The sequence below is a fragment of the Balaenoptera physalus genome (assembly GCF_965194825.1).
Source record: "Balaenoptera physalus genome assembly, chromosome: 2".
Lineage (NCBI taxonomy): Eukaryota > Metazoa > Chordata > Mammalia > Artiodactyla > Balaenopteridae > Balaenoptera > Balaenoptera physalus.
This window is the reverse complement of record NC_138883.1, coordinates 97,198,341-97,217,068: the sequence shown is the minus strand read 5'-3', so window position 1 is coordinate 97,217,068 and position 18,728 is coordinate 97,198,341. Positions and strand designations below refer to the sequence as shown.

The 18,728-nt window shown below is 36.0% G+C and overlaps 1 protein-coding gene across 11 annotated transcripts in view; it reads left to right on the top strand.

Moving 5' to 3' along the window:
- The window catches only part of DMXL2 (Dmx like 2), a 151,947-nt gene that overhangs the window by 59,815 nt on the left and 73,404 nt on the right, over positions 1-18,728 (top strand). For 9 of the 11 annotated variants that reach the window (XM_082444557.1, XM_082444558.1, XM_082444556.1 and 6 more), the window contains 6 exons: positions 1,716-1,899; positions 4,576-4,750; positions 6,406-6,645; positions 7,195-7,466; positions 8,111-8,807; positions 9,146-9,267. In XM_082444557.1, coding sequence (XP_082300683.1) covers positions 1,716-1,899; positions 4,576-4,750; positions 6,406-6,645; positions 7,195-7,466; positions 8,111-8,807; positions 9,146-9,267 — 1,690 coding nt within the window. The other 2 variants (XM_082444553.1, XM_082444552.1) reach the window with 2 other exon arrangements.

The following is an 18,728-nucleotide window of genomic DNA, read 5'->3' as shown; positions in this document are numbered from 1 at the left end:
CCGGGCAGCATTAGTTGGTATTGTCAGTATCAGCAGCAGCAGTAGATTCTAGGAAGGAGACGTTTGCAAGTAACAGGAAAGCACACACTGAGAGAGAATAAAACATAGTAATAAACTGTCAGTAATATGCATTCTGGGAAGGCATATCATATACATACAGTGAATAAAGTGGCCAAGTTTTTCTTATCTTAGGGCTATCAACAGAAACTTCTCAAAGGATTTATTATAAGTTTTTCTTCATTGTTACAGCATCTCTTAAAAGTGTGACAGGATGAGAGAGTGTCATGGACATATATACACTACCAAATGTAAAATAGATAGCTAGTGGAAAGCAGCCGCATAGCACAGGGAGATCAGCACGGTGCTTTGTGACCGCCTGGGGGGGTGGGATGGGGAGGGTGGGAGGGAGGGAGATGCGGGAGGGAGGAGATATGGGAACGTGTGTATATCTGTAGCTGATTCACTTTGTTATAAAGCAGAAACTAACACACCATTGTGAAGCAATTATACTTCAATAAAGATGTTTTAAATTAAAAAAAAAAAAAGTGTTTAGAAGATTAAGCAAACTACAAAACAGCCCATACCAATGATTCCTGTATTATATATACAGTTCTAAAAATGCTTGCTTAGGAAGGGTTATTTCATCTGCTAAATATATCTGAGCACTGTTTGCACTTGATGGGAAATATAGCACACGTATTATGGAGGTGCTCAGTAAATGATAACATGGGGAATTTATACATTTTTGGAATCTAAATAAAAGGTTACTCTAGCTTAATCTGTTTAAGTTATTTGCATCTATGGAAAACATTTGCAGAACACTTTACCTTTGACTGAGTCAGATTCTGTGTAAGCATTTTTTTAATGGGAAAATTTTTTTTGTTTTTTGTTTTTTTTTTTCACGATTAGTGGTTAAACCACTTCAGCTGCTTGATGCTGTGACATTTTTGCTTAACTTAATAGAAATTGATTTATAGTTTGAAGTTATAGTCTCCTTACAGTTTTATTATTAATAAATTTGTTTACCTATTTATAACTGTTTAGGTTATAAGAAGGATAAAACAAAATGCTGGAACTACTGCCATAAACCACGTAGTTTAATTATAATTAATGATATTTTATTATGGTCATTCTGCAATTTGTAATGACAGAAATTTGGTTTTCTTTTGATGTTTAGTTTGTTTTGTTTAGGAGATACTAATCCTCCAGAGCCTTGTTTTCAAGCAGCACATGTATAATCTGGCATTAATTTCTGTTTCCTTCGTCAGGACCATTTCCTAGTTTTTATGATGTTCACAGCCGTACTGTACGTGATTTCAAGCTCTTCCATTGATACTCTTTCTCCACACAATGTAATTTCTAAAGCAATTGGAAGCATACTATACTGTCATTTAGTTTAGCTGTTCAAGACATAAGTTTAATGAATTAAGGTGAGTGTCAGGGACAGTTAGGTTGTTCTTATTTTATGGTAACTGATTGCACCCTATGTCCAGCCTACCACCTTGCAGGTCTGAGCAGGTAATAAATGGGGTTTGGTGAGAGTGTGAAATAGTCAGTAGAAATCCATTATCATTATTGGAAAAATAACTACACGTAGATCATACTGTTTTGCGTTAATGTCATCTTTAAGGATGAAGAACTAAATATTAATAGCCTTTAATTTTTCATGTCATTGATACTCATAGTAACTTTTGTTCATTTCTCTTTATCATTAGAGGTTCTGTCTGTAATGTGTTATTAACTTCATGCCATGATGGTGTCTGCCGGCTATGGGCAGAATCCGTATTACCAGAAGACTGTCTTTTGGGTGAGCAGATTTGTGAGACTACCACTTCCAGCACTGCCAGCAACCTTACTCATGCTGGAAGACACAAAGACAGAGTACAACATGCTCTTGAGGTACTGTATTATTTAAAATGGTAAATGAATCTTGAAGATAATGTGAGTATGGTGGGAATTCATAAGCTAAGTTGCAGATGGTGAATGGTACACATAATGACGAAATTAATGGCAAAGAATTCTCACTTATTTTATGTCACTTAGAAGACAGATACAGACAGTAATGATCTCAGATATGTAGTCTAGATAAATAGTATAAATTTAATTCTTTCAATTTGCATGTTGAGTGTGAAAATCTATAGGAGTAGGCAGCTTTGATTAATAAAACATGTAAAAGTCTTTGAAATTGGTTGTAATTAAAAATATTTTGTGGGGAATTCCCTGGCAGTCCAGTGGTTAGGACTCGGTGCTTTCACTGCTGGGGCCCGGGTTCGATCCCTGGTCAGGGAAGTAAGATCCCATAAGCTGTGCGGCACTGCATGCATGCATAAATAAATAAACTAAACCACAGCAATCTTTAAAAAAATAAACAGATAAAAATAAAAATATTTTGCTTTTGTTTCACGAGGATTAAATTTTACATTTATTTTTCTAATTAAAAATGACTATTATGAATAAGAATAAAGGTGTTAAGCTATTAAGTGAACTTATATAATTGCACAGTTTTCATGGTTTAATATTTTGAAAGTGAAATAATTTTTCTAGTTTTTAAATACTATATATAAAACAAAAGTGCTTTCTAAGAAATTATATTATTTATAATATAGTATGAACTGTTGTGCCCATTATGATTAGGGAATAAAATGAGATAAACACATTATTAAAAATTACCAGAAATTTATTATAGTAAACCTAGATTGCTAATTTTCTTGATTTTTCATGTGACTTTATTACACAAAGAATATATGCTTATTCTACAATTAGATTAGGAAAAAGAAAAAAAAATGTAGTGTTTATAATCCAACTATTCCACTATGTGTGTTTGTACATTTTTTTTTATTTACAAGATTGAGATCATATTATGCAGTAATGTTTTATAACTTGCTTTTTATACTTAATGTGGTATAAACATCTCTGTACATTACTAATTATACTTTTACATTGCACGTTTACATTAACACTTTAATGGTTGCATAGCCAAAATGGTTTTGCAGTTTCGGCAAGCAGAAGTATTTTGGGGGTTTAATAGGCTAAGGATGTGGTCCTTTAAAGTTTTATGTAAAGTAGTCCTGCTCTGATGCTATCTGTGATTGAGTACTATTTATACAGTTTTTTTCAACATTTAAAGCATAAATGAAATTAAAGCAGAAGTCAGAACAGTTAGAGTTATAATATGTTTTGCTATTGATTGAAATTTAGTGGGAAAAAGTACTTCATTTACTAGATGTTTACAATAATTTATATATACTTGTGTAACATTTTATCTTTAAATTACATATGAGCTTTGGGAGACTAAGGGCTTTTAGATATCTTTATATCCTTCATGTTATCTAATATATTTCTTTTCAAGTGTTTGTTAAATCGAATTACTAACTGCTACATAAAATAAAAGCAAAAATATAATAATATGTAATCAGGGATTTGACACATTTTTGCTGCCTTTTAATAAAATGTTGTCAATTAGTAATGTTAAAATTGTTTTTAGTAGAAAAATGCGCTATTTTGCTTTCTAATGTCCTTTCCTATAAAACCCCTAACTGCAAGGTCTATATAATTCTATATATACTTAAATTATACATTTTGTTCCTAGGAGAAGATAACCGACCAATATAGCACAGCCTTGGCAATCTAATTTAAAATAATGATAAATGTCAAAGATCGAGTGAAAATAATTTGATAGGTATAATCAAAGAAATAAGCAGGGAGACCAGAGACAGAGGACACACCATAGAACTGATACTGTTTTTCACATGAAAAGGGACAAGGGCTGCGGAATTGAAAGGAGGGACCAGATGTTTTACTTTACTGCAGAAAGAACTGAGAGGATGCCACATTTTATTTAATTGATTGCAAGGAACAAAGGAAAAGAATGGTATATTATTATTAAGCATGGTATTGTTAAGTGACAGAATAAGGAATCACTGTGTGGTGGGATTATGGTGTGGAGAAGAGATTGTACTGAGAGTTGACCTGGTCCCGTGTCAGAATAGTTCAGATGATGGAGTATGCCAATACAGAATTTTTATCATAGGCACATATCTCAGTTTGAACAAATTCCACAGGTCAACACTTTCATGAGGTCTTTCTTGGCTACTCTTATCTAAGATAAGGTTCCCCTTGTTATTCTGTATTTTTGTACCCTCTTTTTGTCTTTATAATAGAGGTTATATATTAGATTATTTAGCTGGCTATTTAGTTCTAAGTGAGAATTTTGGGGAGGAATATTCTTCCTGGTAGGAAGATTTGGAATTTTTTTTTTTTTACACCCTTATGACTGGTAAATTTCATCTCAGTACTGGGATATCCTGAAAAAACTAGACTTTGGACTCCTAATCTTTATAGGGGTTTCTGCAGATAATATTAATAAGTGTTTTTGAGCATCTACTGCCTTGAACTATAAAATTTGCAAGACCAGTGGAGAATATATTAAGTTGTTCTATTGTAGTTAAAGTTTCCTTTAAGATGGTCAGGTTTTACAGAGAGGAAAATTGTAAAATCCTTAATAATCAAAAGTACTTTGATCAGCACTTATTAGACTTCCTAGACTTGGATTTAGTAATTATTTTTCTATTTTAGACAATACACCATTTGAAAAATTTAAGAAAAGGACAAAGGAAGTCTTCCATTCTTGTAACTCACACTGAATTAATGCATGACCAGATGGCAACGCATGAAGTTCAAAGACACATTTCCCATCACACAAATGCACTGTGTCATTTTCACATTGCAGCGAGCATCAATCCCGCCACAGGTAAAGGATAGTAAAGTTTTATTTCTTATCTGCTGAAGTAAGATAAATAAATAGAAAAGTGGGACTACTTTTATAACCTGTTTCTAATTTTATGCTAATACTCCATGTTTCCTTTTAAAATACTTCTTAATTGGAACAGAAATGTAAGGTGCCATTTCTTAAATTGAGACTATGTGATCCTTAGGGAATAACTTCAGATAAGTATTTTTGAGCACCATTGTTTGTCTAGAATATGGCAAAGTTTCTAAGTAATTAGAGCTTTAGTTGAACCTGGAGATGAACACAAGTGGTGGCAGCCTGGTTAATTAGTGTGATTTCCCACCCTTTTGTATTTTCACTATTATTCTTTCTTCTCAACTCTTCTTTATAACTTTATCTAAGTATATTTTTGCATAGTTTTTCTTATATTTCAGCATATCTTGTTTTGTACCCTCATAGACTTTCTTGTCCTACACTTCGGGAAAGATAGTTTTTCTTCTAACCTTGATGTTTTCTTTTTGCTCTTTTCCTCCTATGTCGTTGAGAAGTATTTTGAGGCAGGTTCATTGTTGGCAAGAGCATATTTAAAGCTTCTATTTAAGGTCATTGTTTTCTTTCTGCATGAAAAACATATGACAAGGCCTATTAGTTTCATATTACATTGCTGGAAGAACTATATTTGTATAAAGTTATAGTTACGTTTTATTGAAATGGAAGTCTATTGCTTCAGGGTGCAGAGGATTTTATTTTTAAATATTTATTTATATAATGATGGTATTTAGCAAATACAGTTCCAAAAGAGTGATATCTGGATGCTTCCCCCACAGTATCTTTTTCTTTCTATTGACTGGATTATTTATAATTTGATTTGGGATTAAGGAGATTTTTTTTTTTGAATTATACTGTTTTACATGAACTGATCTATAGCGTGAATTTCAGTTACCCCACGTGGAGAAAATCTGCTATACTTAGAAGTTTGCTTGCCTTCCTGTGTTCTTTCTTGGCATTATTTTCCCCCGACTTTTGAGGAAAGTTTAAAACAGTCAGAAAAGTTGGAAGAATAGTACAGTGAACACTCATTTCACACACTTTGATTCAACAATTGCTAACATTTTGCCAGTTGCTTTATTCTCTCTGTATATACACACATATGTATGTTTATATGTGGGTGTGTGTGTGAGTGAAATTTTTTCTTAATGTTTTCAAAGTAAGTTACACATATGGCATATCATCCTTACATGCTTCAGCAAGTATCTCCTAAGAATAAGGAAATTGTCTTACATAATCACAATATCATTATCATACCTAAGAAAATTAGAAATAATTCCATAATCTCTGATATTCAGTTCATATTTAAATTTCAGTCATCTCAAAAATGTCTTTTAGATTTGCCTTTCTGTTTTGTCTTTCTGTTCCCTCATCCCCAAACCAGGATTCAATAAAAGTTTGTGCATTTGGTGTGTTTTGTTTTTAAATTAGTAATTTAATTCCATATGTCTATGCCATTAGTTCATTTACCATTAAATTCAATTAAAAATTTCAAATCATGCTAGAGTTATGTTTACTTTTTGTTTATCACATTTTCTGTGTAATGGAATTAGTCTTTATAGGCACATGTAATATTTTAAAAGACATTAGAAATTCACATTGAAATTTTATCTTTTTTGATTCTACAGATATTCCAAATGTCTTGGTTGGCACTGTATTTAACATTGATGATGGAAATGGGGGCTTTGTAGTTCATTGGTTAAACAACAAAGAATTTCATTTTACATCATCTACTGAAATATTTATGCAGCAATTACGAAAACTTTCTGAAAAGCAGGTAGATCATGAAAACGACAAAGGAGATAGAGAAGATGAGGAACATTCACAGGAGGAAAGAGAGAGGGGTTTACGTATGAAACTAGACCATGGTTAGTATCCTGTGTTCAGATTTTCTTTTTTACAAGCTGACAGCTTTTTGTGAAACCACCTTTGGTTTGTAATCTTTCCTTCCTCCCCTCCTTCCTTTTCACTTTTCCATTAATTCCACAGGTCTTTACTGACCATCTACTATGGACCATCTACCATCTAACTTTGCTTTGTTATAACCTATTGCTTTCAGTAATATATTACTTTGGAAGCCATGCTTTTGGGGGGGGAACAGGTTTTGCTAATAATGGTAATAATAAAGATAATGTGATAGTGTGAATGAAATTTTGATTCATCTAAAACTAAGAAATGTAGTAATTTTCAGTTCAGACCAGAAAATAGTTTCCTTCCTTGTTTTTTTTTCCTGGCCATAAGTTGGAAAAGGGATTCATGATTTCTAAAGTTAGTATGCTATTTATTGATAGTCTAGTATGTAAATGAATTTCTGTAGTATAGTCTATTATGTAAATGAATTTGATAGTCTAGTATGTAAATGAATTTTCTGTAGTATTTCTGTTAGTATGTACTGATAAATTTATTTTCTGATTTAGAATTATCCCTGGATAGAGAATCTGAAGCAGGTACAGGATCATCAGAACATGAAGATGGAGAAAGAGAGGGAAGTCCTAGAACCTGTTCACGACCTGGTGTACCAATGCCACTGCCTACAGTCCTGCTTGATCGGAAGATCGAAATGCTGCTAACTGAATGGAATAAGAATCCTGACATGCTTTTTACTATACACCCGGTAGATGGTACCTTCCTAGTGTGGCATGTAAAGTATTTGGATGAATATAATCCTGGAATATTTAGACAAGTCCAGGTATATTTTAATGATGAAGCAATTTTTACATTTCTTAAAAAAGTAAAACAGATGCTATTCAGATTTAGCAGGTTTTCAGAAATACTCAATGATTTTATTTTTGATAAGCAACTGAGAAGAGAATAACTTGCTATCAAAGGGGGGTCAATGACCACAGATTTTATAAACTTGATTAATTTAAGTAAAATGAATTTGGCTTTGAAATGTGATACTGAGTACTTGAATGTATGTGTATTCATTTTTTCTGGGAATTCACAATATTTTGAATAAACTTAAGAAACTACCCTAAAAATGTGACTCAGGATGAGTCCCTTCCACTTCTTCAGTTTTATTAATTAAACCTACTATCTTTATTGGTTATCTTTCTGAACAATATTTGTTTAGATTTATGGTTGTAGTCATCTAGATGTACAGGCAAGTTTCAAGTTTCAAATACTTGAAACTATTTCTTCAGTTTTCTCATAGGCGATGAATAGAGATATGATACTATATAAATAGAGGAAAAGGATTAGACCATAATGAGGTCGAAAATGATATATTTTGCTAGGAAGCTGAGGTTTGACATTTTGAAAATGGAAGTATTTTTAGAAGACTTTGAGAGGAGGCAGACTGCTTACACTGAATCATGTAATTGTGTTTTTCAGGTTTCTTTTTCTTCTCGGATTCCTGTTGCATTTCCATCTGGTGATGCAAGCTCTCTTAGTAAAAATATCATGATGTATGCCTGTATAAATGCTACAAAAGATTCTCACCACACTCTGTTACATGAAGACATGATGGCTGAATGCAGTCCTCATGGATCACAGCTGCGTTCTGGACCACACAGTACAAATATGAACATTTTAGCTCCCACAGTAATGATGGTCTCTAAACACATAGATGGCTCTTTAAATCAATGGGCGGTCACTTTTGCTGATAAGTCTGCCTTTACCACTGTTCTAACTGTATCTCACAAATTTAGATATTGTGGTCATAGATTTCACCTCAATGACCTGGCATGTCATTCAGTTTTACCATTATTATTGACATCATCTCATCATAATGCTCTGCTGACTCCTGAATCGGATTTTCAGTGGGACTCAGACACTAAATTAAGTAGATTAATGGATCCTGTAAGACACATAAAGGGTTCCTTGAAACAGCCTCTCAGAAATGCAGCAACACGTACATTTCATGACCCGAATGCCATCTACAGTGAACTTATTCTGTGGCGCGTGGACCCAATAGGACCTTTGTCATACACTGGAGGAGTATCAGAGTTGGCGCGAATTAACTCTTTACATACTTCAGCCTTCTCTAATGTTGCTTGGCTTCCAACTCTTATTCCTAGTTACTGTCTTGGTAAGTGTTCATTTTAATAGTGAAATTAATAAAAGCTTTAAGACAGTTATTTATATATAAAATGATTTATATTTGTCATTAGGAAGATTTTTAATAAGTATTCAGAATGTAAGCATCAGACTTAAGTTTAGAGTTTCTAGACTTTTGTTTTTCATCTTTTCCCTCTCATAACCTATTTGTTGAATTTTTTTGGTTAATAATTTTATATCTATTAATTGTATCTGTGTTTCTGGACCATGGTTATGTCTAAAAAGAGAAGTGTGAATACTTTTTTCTCATACTTCAGCCAGTAATAAAAATAAACTATATATTATAATGCAAAGTGTTTACTTTCTCAGGCACATATTGCAATTCTGCAAGTGCTTGCTTTGTTGCTTCTGATGGCAAAAATCTGAGACTCTACCAAGCTGTGGTAGATGCAAGGAAATTATTGGATGAACTGTCAGATCCAGAATCTTCAGTAAGTATTTCCTAATCTTTATTAATATATCTAAACAAATAAGGAATTCTCTTTTAATTTGTCTAGGACTTTTATTTGTTAGTTGGTGTTTAGGGAGTGAGCATCTGTTCTGGGCTTTGTGTGACTAGTTTGTTTTTTCTTAATTTGTGTTCCAATTTACATGAATCAAAATTACAGTCTGTTGACGCTTTCACTGCTGTGGCCCAGGTTCAATCCCTGGTTGAGGAACTAAGATCCCACAAGCCACACAGCGCGGCCAAAAAAAAAAAAAAAATTACAGTCTGTACATCACATCACACATCAATACGTTTTACATTTAAAGAAATAAATATGATTTTTTTTCTAAAATGTGATTTTTTTCTTGACATTTTTCACTCTTTAGTTTGGTTCTGTTAATCTTTTTTTTGCTCAAGAAAGGTTTTAAGGCAGCTCTACCAACCTCTATGTTTAGGTTGGAAAATTTGAACTTTTCTGAGCTTGATTCACTATTTTAAAAGTCCTCTGGTTAGAATATGTTATCAGTGGGTGGCAATGTCTCATTCTGGTAGTTATCTATTTGAACTGGAAGTCATGCATATTAGTCAGTATTCAGATTTGAATAGTGAACTTTCCATTTACCTATAAAAATGTGCCTTTTAATAAAATAACTTCTAATAAAAAATGTTTCCAATATTGAAAATCAAAGACTGTTTTTGTTTTGTTTTATTTTTATTTATTTATTTATTTACTTATGGCTGCATTGGGTCTTCATTGCTGCGCATGGGCTTTCTCTAGTTGCGGCAAGCGGGGGCTACTCTTTGTTGCGGTGCACAGGCTTCTCATTGCGGTGGCTTCTCTTGTTGCGGAGCATGGGCTCTAGGCGCACAGGCTTCAGTAGTTGTGGCTCGTGGGCTCTAGAGCGCGGGCTCAGTAGTTGTGGCGCACGGACTTAGTTGCTCCGCGGCATGTGGGATCTTCCCGGACTAGGGCTCAAACCTGTGTCCCCTGCATTGGCAGGCGGATTCTTAACCACTGCGCCACCAGAGAAGTCCTTCAAAGACTGTTTTTGAATGTCTGCCATGTACCCCTAGACGTGTAGAGAATACAGTGTCTGCCTTTAAGGGAATTTAAATTTAGCAGAGGAGAGAAATTATTATAAAAGGTTAAATAACGGTTTAAGACAGAAGCAGAGGTGTCTGAAGTTGGTATGTAATTAACTGCCAAACACTATTTCATAATTCAGGGGTAAGGGAGTTCAGAGTAGGGTAGGCATAGAAGTTTTTATTAAGGACAGTATTTGAGTTCATTTTTGATAAGATTCAGAAAGACAAATCCTTGGTCTTTGCTGAGTGATAGAATAGCCTGAGTGGATACAGGAAAGTACGTGTATAAATAAGGCTTGTTCCAGAAACAGTGGTAATTGGACTGGAGCCACAAGTTCGGCATAGAGAAAGTCTAGAAAAGTAGCATCTTTAAAATTATAGAGTTGGAAGATTTAAAGGTCCCCTAGTCTAACCAGCCATCTGATACTTTGTCTCTACCACATTCCTGCCAATTTGTCATCTGGCCTCCAAGGAGGGAAGCTCAACTCTAAACGTAGCTCATTCTGTCTTTGAATTACCATCACTATTATATTGAAATTAAACTTGTAATCCTTAAATTCTACTTGTTAGCTTTAGTTCCATTTAGAATAAGTCTAAGATTTCTTACATGTGAGAGCACCTCATGAGGGGCACCTATCTTGGAACCCCCCAATTTTTTTCCTCAGGCCAAACCTGCTGTTCCTCTGCCTATACATTTATCTGTTTTATATGTGACCCTGGTTACTCTTCTGAGCAGCTTTCAGATTGTCTATACACCGGGCATCGTAGGATCACTGGAATATAGCAGTATTGTGGCGTCTCTCAGTAGATACTATTATGTTTGGGCAGGCACGCCACATTTTTTGTATGTAATTCATATTGAGCTGACTTTCAATTAAATATCACAGAGTCTTTTTTTTTTTTTGCTAGTAAGCCATTCTGTATTTGTGCATTTGAATTTGGGACCCAAATATAGACTTATTTCCCTATTACATTTCACCTTGCTAGGCTCAGCTTAACAGTACATCCTTTCAGTATCCTTTTGAATCCAGATTCTGTTACTTGTGTTACTGCTTTGACTTATGACTTATATCACCGGCCTATTTGATGAATGTTGTTCTACATCTTCATCTAAGTCAATTACAGAAATGTTAAACAGTACTGGACTGAAGAAATAACCTAGCAGTATACATTTGAAATCTTTCTCCATTTTTATTGTCTAGAATATTTCTCCAGCTTATCCCAAGGATTTGCATGAGGCAGCTTGTGGTGTACTTCACTGAAGTAAAATACACCCTGTCTGCCATATCTTTTGCAGTCAAAAAAGGAAGTCAGATTTGTAGGAGATGATTGTTTTAATGTATAGTAGGTTGAATGTGTGTATCCTAATGTCTCTTGATGACTAAAACGTTGTACTAGATAGACATCAGGCTCTTTATTCTGACTTACAGAAGTATGTTGTTTTCCTTTTTGAAAATTGGAACCTTTGCCTGTTTTTAGTCTTTTGGCTGTGGCAATCCCCATGACTTCTCAGAGAGAACATCCTCTGTGGTTCATTGTTCTCATTGGCAAAATTTCTCAATAACCTGGGCATTACTTTTTCCAGGAAAGTATAAATTCATTTAGAGCAGTTGGATACATTCTTGGAATTTTAAAATTTATCTTGGTCTTCTGTTCCAATGTACTTACCAATGTACTTTTTTCTTAAACCCTCCATTTTCATTATTTTTTTTTAAAGTTAAGAGGTAATACTTATTCATTGTAGAAAATTTTTGGTCCTTTCTACTTTTGCAAGCTAAATTCTTGAAATAGAAGACCAGAGACAAAGTAGGAATTAGGAGTTCTTTTTTCTCCTGATCTTTATTAACATTAAACCATCAGCCTCTGTTAATAAGCCTATCTTTCTCTTTCTCTTTGTACTCTGAAAACAATAATTAATTCAGTGACTTAATTTTTCAAACAAATCTTTAATTTTAGAATAGTTTTAGGTTTACAGAAAAGTTGGAGATATAGTGCAGAGTTCCCATATACCCCTATTGTTAACATCTTATATTACCAGAATACATTTGTCACAACTAAGAAACCGTTATTGGTGTGATATGATTAATTAAACCCCAGACTTTATTAAGACTTAACTGATTTTTTCCCACAAATGTCCTTTTCCACTAAGGTTGAGGTTCCAGGACCTCATCCACAAAGCCACATTACATTTAGTCGTCATGTCTCCTCAGTCTTCTCTGATCTGGGACAGTTTCTAAGTTTTCTTCATCTTCATCAGCTTTTTCTCATGACCTTGACAGTTTTGAGCAGTACCGGTGAGATATTTTATAGTATTTTCCCTCGACTTGGGTTTGTCTGCTATTTTTCTCATGGTTAGACTGGAGTTATGAGATTTGGGGAAAAATACCTCAGGTGTGTGAAGTACGCTTCTTGTGTTACATGAGGGGCACATGCTAACGATATGGTTATTAGCATCTTCCCTCTTTTTTTCTTTTCAGCTGCAAGTTTGTTAATTTATTGATGTTTTTAAAGAACCAGCTATTTGTTTCATTGAACTCTTTGGTTTTGTTTTAATTTTCATTAGTATCTGCCCTATCTGTATTATTTTCTTCCTTACGCTTGATTTTTTTTGGTTTTCATTTACTAGGTTTCTTGAGATAGGAGCTTAGGTTCTGGTTTTTTTTTTTTGGCCGAGCCGTGCAGCATGTGGGATCTTAGTTCCTGGACCAGGGATCAAACCCGTGCCCCCTGTGGTGGAAGCGTGGACTCTTAACCACTGGACTGCCAGAGAAGTCCTAGGAGCTTAGATTCTTTTTTTTTTTTTCCTTTTCTTTTTTTCTTTTTTTTTCTTTATTTATTTTATATAGCAGGTGGAGCTTAGATTCTTGATTTGAAACTGTTCTTCTTTTCTTTTTTTTTTTTTTTTAGGAAAGAATTACTCTTTAAGGCTTTCTTTATACCTATTAACATCAATTTTTTATAAATGTATTTTCAAAAACATTTTTAAACGTGTGCACAGTTTCAAAATTCAAACAGCATGTACTGTACTGTTATTAAATAAAAACTCTGTATCACCTCCCACACTTCATTGGAAACCCCTTTAAACCTTTTGTTTTTAATTCTTTTGATAAGTTACCACCATAATTCTAAATGATGTGCTTAGATTTCAGTTTCTTAATTTACCAGCAGTGGAAATCAAGTCATTTCCATCTTCTTTGATAGACAGGGAATTCAGCTCACATTCCACTTGTCTCTCTCTCCACTGAGTTTTGCTAGCTGTATTAGTGTGTGTGGCTTTTCTATTAGCTGCCTTTATACTTTTAAGTGATGTATACATAATCCTGTATTTTCATTCTGTCTTCTTTACACAGTATCTCTTTTATCATCCCAAAGTAAAACGAGGAAAGTTGCACCCCTGCACTCACCCTTCCCTCCTCCTGCTCTCAACTTGACTTCTGCCAACTGGAGCGTTACCTTTACAATGTCTTTTATGACATGCACGTTCTATTCTATAACTAAAATTAGGTCTTATGTTTTGATTATAAAAATTGAAACTAGTAACCATCTAATTATAATTATGTAAATGTGATCATTTCAACTATTTGTCACTGATTTGTCACAGATTCTCTCAAAGGAGAAAGTCCAAAGGGTTAAAGTCAAATGACCTCTCTTATATTCCATCAAGTGATCAGGCCACAGTTTTGCTCGTCTTGTATTTGAATCAAAACTTTCTTCTCTAATTTTTCAGTTGTTTTCTTGGCATTTCTAATTTCTTGGGCTTCTTTTTTCTTGTTGAGAGGAAAAAAAGAAACCTAAGTCTTCTTCCCCACTGGGCTAAGAGCTTCCAGCTTCTTAATTGTCCTGCCTGTTAAATCTTCCTCTTTCTGTTCTTGGAGGAATTCCTTTTAGGGTCTTTTGATCTGGTGTTTTAATTTGAGCTGTGTTTTTCGGGATGCTGCAGACATGTCATACTCTCTGTTTCACACCTAGAATTCCACCACTGTTTCCTGGACCGTGAGCTGCTTCTCTCTCTCCTGTACTGTTGATAGAGTACCTCTTCAAATATTGTAAATTTTTTAAAAAGAAAGGTTGCCTGGTAGATAAGGATTCTGAAATCATTCTGAATCCAACATGGCTGGAAAAGTGTTTATTTTACCTTCATATTTATATTTTAAAATATTTATTTATTTATTTGGCTGCCCCGGGTCTTCTTTGCGGCATACAGGCTCTTAGTTGCAGCATGTGGGATCTAGTTCCCTGAGCAGGGATCGAACCTGGGCTCCCTGCATTGGGAGCGCAGAGTCTTAACCGCTGGACCACGAGGGAAGTCCCTTTCCCTTCATATTTAATTGATAAGTTTGGCTGGATATTAAATTATAGATTTAAGATCTTTTTTTCCCCTCAGAAATTTAGAGACCATTATTTCTGTCCTCCAGTGTTTTGATAAGAAGTCTTATACCTATAATACTCTTATTCTTTTATTAGTAACCCCTCCCTCTCTCTCTCTTTCTCTTGATGCGTCTAGAACAGCAGTGTACAATAGAAATATAATGTGAGCCATACATGTAACTTAAAAGTTTTCTAGCAAGCATTTAAAAGTGAAAAGAAAATGGTGAAATTAATTTTATAGCATATTTTCATTAATCCAATATATCCAAAATAGAATTTCAACATGTAGTGAATATTTTACATTATTATTTTTTTAAACATCTTTATTGGAGTATAATTGCTTTACAATGGTGTGTTAGTTTCTGTTTTATAACAAAGTGAATCAGCTATACATATACATATATCTCCATATCTCCTCCCTCTTGCGTCTCCCTGCCACCCTCCCTATCCCACCCCTCTAGGTGGACACAAAGCACCGAGCTGATCTCCCTGTGCTATGCGGCTTCTTCCCACTAGCTATCTATTTTACATTTGGTAGTGTATATATGTACATGACACTCTATCGCTTCGTCCTAGCTTACCATTCCACCTAGCCATGTCCTCAAATCTATTCTCTACGTCTGTGTCTTTATTCCTGTCCTGTCCCTAGGTTCATTAGAACCATTTTTTTTGTTTTTAGATTCCATATCTTTGTATTAGCATATGGTATTTGTTTTTCTCTTTCTGACTTACTTCACTCTGTATGACAGACTCTAGATCCATCCACTCACTACAAATAACTCAATTTCATTTCTTTTTATGGCTGAGTAATATTCCATTGTATATATGTGCCACATCTTCTTTATCCATTCATCTGTCGATGGACACTTAGGTTACTTCCATGTCCTGGCTACTGTAAATAGAGCTGCAAGGAACATTGTGGTACCTGACTCTTTTTGAAGTCTGGTTTTCTCAGGGTATATGCCCAGTAGTGGGATTGCTGGGTCGTATGGTAGTTCTATTTTTAGTTTTTAAAGGAACCTCCATACTGTTCTCCATAGTGGCTGTATCAATTTACATTGCCACCAACAGTGCAAGAGAGTTCCCTTTTCTCCACACCCTGTCCAGCATTTATTGTTTGTAGATTTTTGATGATGGCCATTCTGATCCGTGTGAGGTGATACCTCATTGTAGTTTTGATTTGCATTTCTCTAATGATTAGTGATGTCTTATCCATATTTAGAAGTAGACTTGGGAACTTAAAAAAAAAGATAAGTCACAATGTTGCCCTGCAAAAAGAAGTTTTAGTAAGCTGAAGTTAAATTAAAACTATTTAAAGAACTACCATACCACCCAGCAATCCCACTACTGGGCATATACCCTGAGAAAACCATAATTCAAAAAGTCATGTAGTCTTTGGGGTGGGCTCGGCGGCGCAGGCAGGGCTACGGGGAGCGGTCGGCAGTCTGAGGCGGTGGCGGCCATAAGGAGGCCGCGGCGCCATGGCGGGCGGTAGACGCGATCAGGCCGGCGAGGCGAGAGGCGGTGGCGTTCATCCGGTCCGCAGCAACCTTCTGCAGGGGCCGGGGGTGGGGAGGACCGGGGCGGGGGTCATCCCGGGCAGCGCGGAGCGGCGGGGCGGGGCTCGCAGGCCGTCGGGGTGCAGGAGGCCTGGGCCGCTGCGAGGAGCTGCTGAAGGCCGCTGGGCCCCGCCGCCGGGCCGCTCGACAACCAAGCTCCTGCGGGGCCTCGCCTGAGGAGGACGTGGCCGCGGCGGCTGCGAGGCCACGGGAGGTCGCGGAGGATGGAGGAGCGGAAGGAGGAGGGCGAGACCGAGATCCAGGAGCACGCCCGAGCATTGGTTCTTCAAGTGGGAGCGGCAGTGCCTGGCCGAGGACGAGCAGGACGAGCAGCTGTCCCCCGAACTGCAGGAGGAGGCGGCGGCCGCCGCGCAGCCCGAGCACAAGCAGCAGAAGCTGTGACACCTGTCCCAGACCTCGGCCACCGCCGTGGCCGTTCCCTTCCAAAAGGCAGCCACCGCCGTCACCAGCCTCTACAAAGAAAGCGTGGATACCCATCAGGGAAGTTGTGATATTGGAATTCAGATTGGCTATCAGCGACGCAATAAGGATGTGTTGGCTTGGGTTAAAAAGCTCAGAAGAACGATTCGTAAAGAAGATTTGATCAGCTTCCTGTGTGGAAAAGTTCCTCCACCACGAAACTCTAGAGCTCCCCCAAGACTGACTGTAGTGTCCCCTAACCGAGCTACTTCAACGGAAGCTAGCTCATCTGTAGAGACTGATTTGTAACCCTTCCGGGAAGCCATAGCTCTGCATAGTAAAGCCGTTTAAACATGTTTCTTTGGGAAAATGGTTAAGAGTGTGCCTGTGGACCCAATTTCACATTTAGGTTTAGGTCCAGATATATTGTCTGTTTTTTGTCTGTTCTAGTTACTACTTGCTCTGGAAATGTTTAAATAGAATGTAAGCTAAGAACTTATATGGGCAATTTTTGAGTGTTAGCCAGCCTATCCTAAAAAATGTTTTTAGAAAGTTAGTTTGAGCTGATTGGTGTTACCATAACAGCATTTTTTGCAACATTGATTAGAATTTATTGCTTTACACGCTTATGTTGTACATGTTTCCTTACTCTTCTGAGTCAAAGAGGAAGTTCTTGTGTCTTAAGAATTTTATTGCATTTATACTTACCTGGAGAGCCTAGTCAATGACAGGCAAGTAAGGCAGATAACTGTTGGGCTCGTTCTCATGGGAACTCCCTTTGATACCTTAGGTTATTGAGTGTGCCTGTAGAACGTGAGCGTTGATGACCCAAGAGGGAGTGGACAGATGTAAGAAAAATTAAATTGACTTTCCTTATGTCTGTTGTTCCTTAGGGCCTTGCTTTGATAGTCAGGACTGTTAGAGAACAGGTCCATCTCCCCAGGCCAGACCTGCCATAAAAAGGCATTTTGGCTGAGGGGTTTAAGTATTATTGGAGAAGCCTGGGGTATATAGTCAGTAAGTTTGTTGTTGCTTGTTCTCTAATACAGGCTTCCAGATAGAACTGGGAGAGGTACTTATAGGACATTCAATACTGCTGTAAAAATAAAACAACAGAATAATAAGACTTGGTTGAAGCCAAGATGAAAACATGGATTGTGCAAGTGACTAAGCAGATAGAAGTAATTAGTGAGTTAGGTCATGAGTCCTGTTAAAAGTTCACATTTATGAGCCATAGTGTAGGTCATCTAAAATAAAGTAACCTGCTAATAAAAACTGGGATATATACAAAGGACTTCTATATCATCAAAGCTTTAACGCGTACAGAGATTCTTGTTCTCTTTGGCAAACATTGATTCTTTACCTAAAACCCCATTCAGAACATGGAGTTGGAAAAAGTGGTTTTTTTTTTTTTTTTCCTCTTGATTGTGAGATAGTTTACGATAAGTTAAAAACACAAAAACATTTTATTGCAAGAAAGTCCATGATGTATGGACGCAGTACTTAAGACTGCTTGCTGTTTCTAATATAGTGGAATAGTTGATGCCGTCAGAAAGTTTGAAACCCAGGCAAAATAGAGATTGATCTGTTCCTACTGAATCAGAGTTTCACATCTTTTACCATTAAGTTTGAAAAAAAATTACTAGACGTGTACATAGTTTGTCAGATTAATTTTAGTGCATGGTAGTATTTGATGGAGTTGTGTTTTCCTTAAGCATTTTGATTTCCTTGTTAAAGTGTCTTCTTTTCTGTATTATACTCTACTATAAAAGGTAGTTTTAAGAAACATAAATGCCACTCTTGTTATAAAATCTTAAAAAAAAAAAAAAAAAGAGTCATGCACCACAATGTTCATCGCAGCTGTATTTACAATAGCCAGGACATGGAAGCAACCTAAGTGTCCATCGAGAGATGAATGGATAAAGAAGATGTGGCACATATATACAATGGAATATTACTCAGCCATAAAAGGAAACGATATTGAGTTATTTGTAGTGAGGTGGATGGACCTAGAGTCCGTCATACAGAGTGA